Source organism: Saimiri boliviensis, chromosome 11, assembly GCF_048565385.1.
Source record: "Saimiri boliviensis isolate mSaiBol1 chromosome 11, mSaiBol1.pri, whole genome shotgun sequence".
In the NCBI taxonomy this organism is placed as follows: Eukaryota; Metazoa; Chordata; class Mammalia; order Primates; family Cebidae; genus Saimiri; species Saimiri boliviensis.
In genome coordinates, this window is record NC_133459.1 from 22014140 (window position 1) to 22021437 (window position 7298).

The 7298-nt window shown below is 46.6% G+C and overlaps 1 protein-coding gene across 1 annotated transcript; it reads left to right on the top strand.

The window, feature by feature from the left end:
• Positions 1 to 1989: 1989 nt before the first annotated feature.
• Positions 1990 to 7016, top strand: RPL11 (ribosomal protein L11). Its single transcript, XM_039474555.2, has 6 exons — positions 1990 to 2062; positions 2800 to 2950; positions 3831 to 3937; positions 5243 to 5374; positions 6393 to 6503; positions 6932 to 7016. Exons 1-6 carry the CDS (start codon positions 2057 to 2059, stop codon positions 6959 to 6961), a joined length of 537 nt encoding a protein of 178 aa, XP_039330489.1. The 5' UTR covers positions 1990 to 2056; the 3' UTR covers positions 6962 to 7016.
• The last annotated feature ends 282 nt before the right edge of the window (positions 7017 to 7298 follow it).

A 7298-nucleotide genomic window follows, 5' to 3' on the forward strand; every position in this document is an offset into this window, starting at 1 on the left:
CTCTGCCTCAATAAAAAAGGGCGGATGACTCTGGAGGAAACATTTTAAAAAGCCATTCAAGAGCATGCCTCCTTTTCCCTAGGGGACCCACTTCCTGCTCCCTCAACTGCTTCTGATCCTAAAAAAAAAAATACAGTGTATAGTAACCTTTTTTTTTTTTTTTTTTTTTGAGACGGAGTTTTACTCTTACCCAGGCTGGAGTGCAATGGCAGGATCTCGGCTCACCGCAACCTCCGCCTCCTGGGTTCAGGCAATTCTCCTGCCTCAGCCTCCTGAGTAGCTGGGATTACAGGCATGCGCCACCACGCCCAGCTAGTTTTTTGTATTTTTAGTAGAGACGGGGTTTCACCATGTTGACCAGGATGGTCTCGATCTCTCGACCTCGTGATCCACCCGCCTCAGCCTCCCAAAGTGCTGGGATTACAGGCTTGAGCCACCGCGCCCGGCTGTACAGTAACCTTTTAATCAAAACCCTGCATCATAGGTGGAGACTGAAAGCCTGCCATTTGTGGTTGCTCTTTTTTGTTTTTATTTTTTGAGACATGGTCTCAGTCACCCAGGCTGGAGTGCAGTGGTGTGATCTCGGCTCACTGCAAGCTTCCTCTCCCTGGTTCAAGCGATTCTCCTGCCTCAGCCTCCTGAGTAGCTGGGATTACAGGCATGCAACACCAGGCCCGGCTAATTTTTATATTTTTAGTAGAGACGGGGTTTCACCCTGTTGGTCAGGCTGGTCTCGAACTCCTGACCTCTAGTGATCCACCTGCCTTGGCCTTCCAAAGTGCTGAGATTACAGGTGTGAGCCACGGCACCTGGTCTGGTGTTGGTGGGGAAGGGTCCCCATTGTTTTACAGCTGATCCAGGTTTTCTGGTGATGCTCCTCTGCTGCTTAGTTGCCCTGAACTTCACTGTATTAATGACATAGCATATATTTTGCTGTTAAGTACTTATGTATGAATAAGCGTAAGAAATTATTGCTTATTAGTAGCATATACATTTAGAGTCTGGAACAATGGTTATGCCAGCCAACCAAAGATTGTCCACAAGGGTGGCTGAGACAGTGACACCTTTGCTTTCTGATGGTTCAAGGTACACAAACTTTGTTTCATGCACAAACTTACTTAAAATATTGTATAAAATTACCTTCAGGGTATGTGTATAAGGTATGTATGGAACATAAATTAATTTCTTGTTCAGACTTGGGCCCCATCTCCAAGATATTTCATTATGTTTATGCAAATACTCTAAAATCCAGAAAAATCCCCAATCCAAAAAAGTCTGGTCCCAACCTTTTCAGATTAGGAATACTCACCCTGTAGTAACTTGCCCAAGGTCACATAGCTACTAGCTGGTCAAGACGGGGCCACATCTGCCTGTCTTCAAGCCACCACTGTATTCCATTTGTATAAATTCTATTTGTGCCGGGCGTGGTGGCTCATGCATGTAATCCCAGCACTTTGGGAGGCCAAGGCGAGTAGATCATTTGAGGTCAGGAGCTCGAGACCAGCCTGACCAACATGGTGAAACCCCATCTCTACTAAAAATACAAAAAAAATTAGAAGGGTATGGTCCCAGCTACTTGGGAGGCTGAGGCAGGAGAATCGCTTGAACACGGGAGGCGGAGGTCGCTTCAGCCAGGGCTGCTAGCAGAGTGAGACTCTGTCTCAATCAGTCAATTCTATGTGTTTACATTGTTACAGAATAAATTTGCATCATTATTTGCATGATTGATTTAATGTAGTTTTGGCAGTCTCAACACACAAGGACCACCAGCTCCTGACACTGGAAAGAGAGAACGTCCTCGAAGTCCGGAAACTCCAGGACTTGTTGATTCAGGGAGCTTTCAAAAACTATTTTTGGAAAACCCAGATCCAGGTCTTCAGCCGGCTTCATCTGCAGTTCTAGCACTAACCACAAGGGGGAAGCCGACGCTGCACTGCGCTGCCAAATCGCCTCTCTTCCTCTTCTTCATCTCTGTGGTTAGCCTGGGAAAAGAACCCGCCTCCTAGCCCATGAGGCCCTCGGCCGGAAGCTCTACTTTCTCTTCCTGTTCTCCATCATGGCGGTGAGTAGCTGGGACTTGGATTTGGTTTTCTTTATCCGTCGCCATCCATGGCAGGCCGAGTTTGCGGGGGCTACCTCGCCCGCAGCCCGAAGACTATGGGGCTCGCAATGGTTGCCAGCCCAAGACTGGCAGAGCCGTTAGGGCCGAGGACGCAGGGTTGAAGCCTATGAAGTCCCCTGCCGTCGTTCTAGGAGCTACTGCGGGCAGTTACCCGGAGAGCTCGGCAGCACAGCTAGGAGGCTGCGGCGAAGGCCTATGGGGTGAATGGAGGGTTCTAAGGCAGGGCGTTCGGGGTTTTTCCTGGTCTCAGGCACTTGAGATTTGCTCGGTGCTTGGAAACTTTAACCGGTTCCTCCGCTTAGGGAAGGCGCCAACCTTTAGACAGCTTCCGAATGGGATGCAGGACGTCGCATAACCACGTGCTTCCTGTTAACTCCGCAATTACGTTCTGTTCTCTCACTTACTCCCCTTAGTTGGTCTTATAATGGGGGCACTCTTTGTTACCTTGAGCCTCTTAGGGTTCGAGCTCATGTATCCTGAGTTTCTCTTCACCCGTTCCGTTCGTGGAGGAGGAATAGTCCGGAGCTGACTTCTTCCTTGATGCCTCCCAAACACGTTGATACCCTTTAAACATTTTACGATTTAGGATGAGCAGAAATCAAAATGCTGTGCAGATAGAAGTAAAAACTCGGGGCTGTCAGCTGTGAGTGTATTGACTGCTACTCTTCCTGTTGCAGCAGGATCAAGGTGAAAAAGAGAACCCCATGCGGGAACTTCGCATCCGCAAGCTCTGTCTCAACATCTGTGTTGGGGAGAGTGGAGACAGACTGACCCGAGCTGCCAAGGTGTTGGAGCAGCTCACAGGGCAGACCCCTGTGTTTTCCAAAGGTGAGTAGTGACAAGGACATACAGGGCTGGCCACTCGGTCACCTGGTTGTTTCTTAATTTACTTGCTTTAGAGTCTGTTTAGAAAGTGACAGTTGGCATCACTTACAGCGTTAAACTCATGAACCAACCAAGAAGTATCTTTTAAGATTGGGTGTAGGATTGGAACATTCAGATCTTAAGCTAAGACTAGCCCAAGTAACCAGGATATGAGATAGAGTGGACGCATCAGGAACGAAGTAAAGATCATTAGGTTTGATTAGCAGTTAGGGTTATACAGGCTGCAGTAAGAACAGGGCACTTCAAAAGTTACATAACTAGATTATGTGGGTTTGAGTGATGGCTTCGCTCTCTGAGCTCTCTGGACGTCTGCCTTTTTATTTTCATGAAGAGGATAATACTTTGTAATTGTGGAAGGTAAAATTAATTGTATGTGTGCAATTGCCTTAGGATAGTGAAATATGGAAAGCCTTTGGATTCAGCTCCTGCTTTTCATTACCAGCTGTGATGTTTGGCAAGTTAATAAACTTCTCAAAACTTAACCTATAAAATACGGATAACAGTACAGTAAGGCTTCAGCAAATACTAGATATTGTCAATAATGTTTTGCTTTCTTTGGAACATGGTAGTCTTAGTAGAGGCTTCTTTGGCACTATAAATGTGTTTTTAACTGCTGAAGGATGGCTAGATGTCTGGAAATTGGAAAATCTGTGCTGTGGATGAAATCTTACTAATAGATGTAGGCAACACTAATTAGAACACCACAACTTAGAGTGTGGATGAATACGTAATGTCTCTTTGAGCCACGGAGATGGTGTTCTGGGAAAGGTGAATGTAGTAGGGGTATGATGGCATCTGACTCCTTGTTACCCGGTTTCTGCAGCTAGATACACTGTCAGATCCTTTGGCATCCGGAGAAATGAAAAGATTGCTGTCCACTGCACAGTTCGAGGGGCCAAGGCAGAAGAAATCTTGGAGAAGGGCTTAAAGGTGAGGCCGATCCCCTAATGGAGTGATATTGATCAGCACCCCCTTAATAACACATGTAGATAAGTTACATTTAATGTTCTGTTCTTTGGTGCCTTGATATTTATTAACCTTCTAAAAGGGTTTTTCTGCAGTCAGCAGGGTTAACTATTCTTGGTGGTTTAAAAGATGCTTGGGGCCGGACACAGTGAGTGGCTTAGCTCTATAATCCCAGCACCAGCTGAGCCAGGTGGATCACCTGTGGCCAGGAGTTTGAGACCATCCTGGCCAAGCTTGGTGATGGGCATCTATAGTTCTAGCTACTCGGGAGGGTGGGGCATGAGGATTGCTTGAAACTGGGAGGCAGAGGCAGAGGTTGTGTTGAGCTGAGATCATGCCACTGCATTCCAGCCTAGGCCACAGAATGAGACTCTTGTCTTAAAAAAAAAAAAAAAAAGATGTGCGGGATGCAGTGGCTCAAGCCTGCAATCCCAGAACTTTGGGAGGCTGAGGCGGGCAGATCATGAGGTGAAGACATCAAGACCATCCTGGCCAACATGGTGAAACCCTGTCTCTACTAAAAATACAAAAATTAGCTAGGCATGGTAGCGCGCACTTGTAGTCCCCAGCTACTTGGGAGGCTAAAGCAGAATTGCTTGAACCCAGGAGGTGGAGGTTGAAGTAAGCCAAGATTGCGCCACTGCCCTCTAACCTGGCGCTTGGCAACAGAGCAAGACTCTGTCTTAAAAAAACAGATGCTGCCGGGCGCGGTGGCTCAAGCCTGTAATCCCAGCACTTTGGGAGGCCGAGGCGGGTGGATCACGAGGTCGAGAGTTCGAGACCATCCTGGTCGACATGGTGAAACCCCATCTCTACTAAAAATACAAAAAATCAGCTGGGCATGGTGGCGTGTGCCTGTAATCCCAGCTACTCAGGAGGCTGAGGCAGGAGAATTGCCTGAACCCAGGAGGCGGAGGTTGCGGTGAGCCGAGATCGCGCCATTGCACTCCAGCCTGGGTAACAAGAGCGAAACTCCGTCTCAAAAAAAAAAAAAAAAAAAAACAGATGCTTGGGAGTCATTTCATGCCTCTGCTTTCTCTGGGGTTTTCTCTGCCCTTTGGAAACTGGGAGAGGTCATATTGGATAGTTGGAGTGTGAATCCATAGTCTGGGTTTAGTGAAGAAGTTAGATTATGCTCCCAGCCAAGTTTCCTCAACCTCTGTTTTTGCTCTGGGGTACATATTGCAAGTTGAGCTATTTGGGTATTTGGAGGTGGGAGGGAGTTGAAGATGACAAGGAATGTTGTTATTGCTGCATTTTTCTCCACAGGTGCGGGAGTATGAGTTAAGAAAAAACAACTTCTCCGATACTGGAAACTTTGGTTTTGGGATTCAGGAACACATCGATCTTGGTATCAAATATGACCCAAGCATTGGTATCTACGGCCTGGACTTCTATGTGGTATGAATATTTAATTTTTTCCTGCTCCGGGTCTGTGAGGAGAGGGAAATCTTTATTTCATATGTGGTATGTTGGTGTTCACATGTTGGGTTGCAGCTTTGAATATTGTCTGCCTTTGTGTTCTCCCCCTGGGGAAAATGTGCCTCGTTTGTGGCAAGTGTAGGGGTGCAGCACTGAAAAAGATGGACAAGATCCTTGCTGTTGGGGAGCTTGCAGTCGAGGATCTATAAAGCACTCACATGGCTTAAAGGTGAATGAAGGAAACTGTTCCATCCAGCCAGTGATTTGAAACTTTGGAAAGAGGCAGTATTGGTGCTGCGTTTGGCCTGTGGGTTGCCTGCACTGAGGCTCTTTTTTCCCCTGGTTCTTCCAGTAGAAACAGCTTTGGGTGATGCAGTGGTTTGCTCAGGAATGGGGTTTTAACATAGAAATGACTTTTGTGTTACTGCAGTGTTATAGTCCAGCAATAAAACTGAATAGCCTAAATCAGAAGTTATGAGTAGCATGGAACCTGGAAAATGGTGGCACCCTCATTAGACTTGAATGCCCAAACAAGTAGTAAGAATTGGATACTCACAAGAGGTGGGAGGAACAGCACACCTTTGGGAAGCACATTTGAGCTGAAGCAGAAGGAAGAAAATAGAGATATATATTTGTGCTTCTCGGAGTTTTATGTTTTCTACATTGCTGGTGTGGCAATAGATTTATAAATGTTATTTTTAAAAAGAAAAGTTTCGGAGATTCAGGAGCAGTAATGAAGGTTCCTGAGCACCATTGGAAGATAGATTGGGTGGAGGGGCGGTGCTGAATGTTGCAGCCTCCAAAGCAAACCTATAGTATGGCCGTGTGTTGTGCGAGATGCTGGTGGCAGTTCTGTCAGACACTGAGATCGTGGGTCTTGCTCCAGAATTCATTGGGCTGCCGGTGACTCTTGAAGATCCGTCTGCAATGTGTGAGTCTTGTCCATCTGCTCTTGACTCTGAGCTGGCTAGGTGACTGTTGGTTATTCCTGGGACAGGTGCTGGGTAGGCCAGGTTTCAGCATCGCAGACAAGAAGCGCAGGACAGGCTGCATTGGGGCCAAACACAGAATCAGCAAAGAGGAGGCCATGCGCTGGTTCCAGCAGAAGGTAAAGCTGATTTCTCTCAAGTGAAGTGGTGCAATGTACTGTTGGTGAATGGAGTTGGGATTTGGGAATGCAAAATACAGTACTATTTGGTGGGTATCTTTAAAGTTAGAATATTGGGCACCTTGGCAGATTGGGCTTCCAGGGATGATGGTTTAAAAGAACATCCAGAACTAGACCTTCTCCCCACCTGAATGGGGGTAGCTGGAAGGGGAGGAATACAGCTTTAAAAAAGGAGCCCCCTTTCTCAGATGATAGGGCAGTTCAGCACAGTTTAAAAACCAGCCAGCTTCCTATTTAGTTCAGAAAAGGATGGGATTCAGACTCCAAGTTCATGTATCAATCAGATTTGAATTCTCAAATGTTAGCCATTGCTGCAGTCTCTGCTGTTGCCTCCTGTTCTGAAAAAAATTAAATCTCTTCTCTTTCAGTATGATGGGATCATCCTTCCTGGCAAATAAATTCCCGTTTCTATCCAAAGGCCAATCAATAAAAAGTTTTCAGTGAAATGTACAATTCTGTTGTGTGTTCTGTGAAAGGATCCTGGCCATATTCAAGTCCTTGGACCTCAAGCCACTTAAAGCTTCGATGGGAGTAGCTGGTAACAACTCTGTCGTCCTCTGGTTGGATGCCAGTACTTCCTGGCAGATCCAAGTCCAAGCTTCATAGCATTGCCTGTGCTTGCCATACCTTGGTTGATGCACTGTGGTACAGTAGTCCCATTTAGAGGGGAGGGTATGGTTGGTGTTGGGGGTTTGAATTTAGAGCCTTGATTAAAGGCAGGGTGCAGTGCTCCTG

What these genes read in the sequence shown, in the direction of transcription:
- RPL11 (XM_039474555.2), top strand. An exon ending in TCTTGGAGAAGGGCTTAAAG is followed by an intron (nt 3,938 to 5,242) that starts GTGAGGCCGATC and finishes TTTTCTCCACAG; the next exon opens with GTGCGGGAGTATGAGTTAAG. An exon ending in ACGGCCTGGACTTCTATGTG is followed by an intron (nt 5,375 to 6,392) that starts GTATGAATATTT and finishes TTCCTGGGACAG; the next exon opens with GTGCTGGGTAGGCCAGGTTT.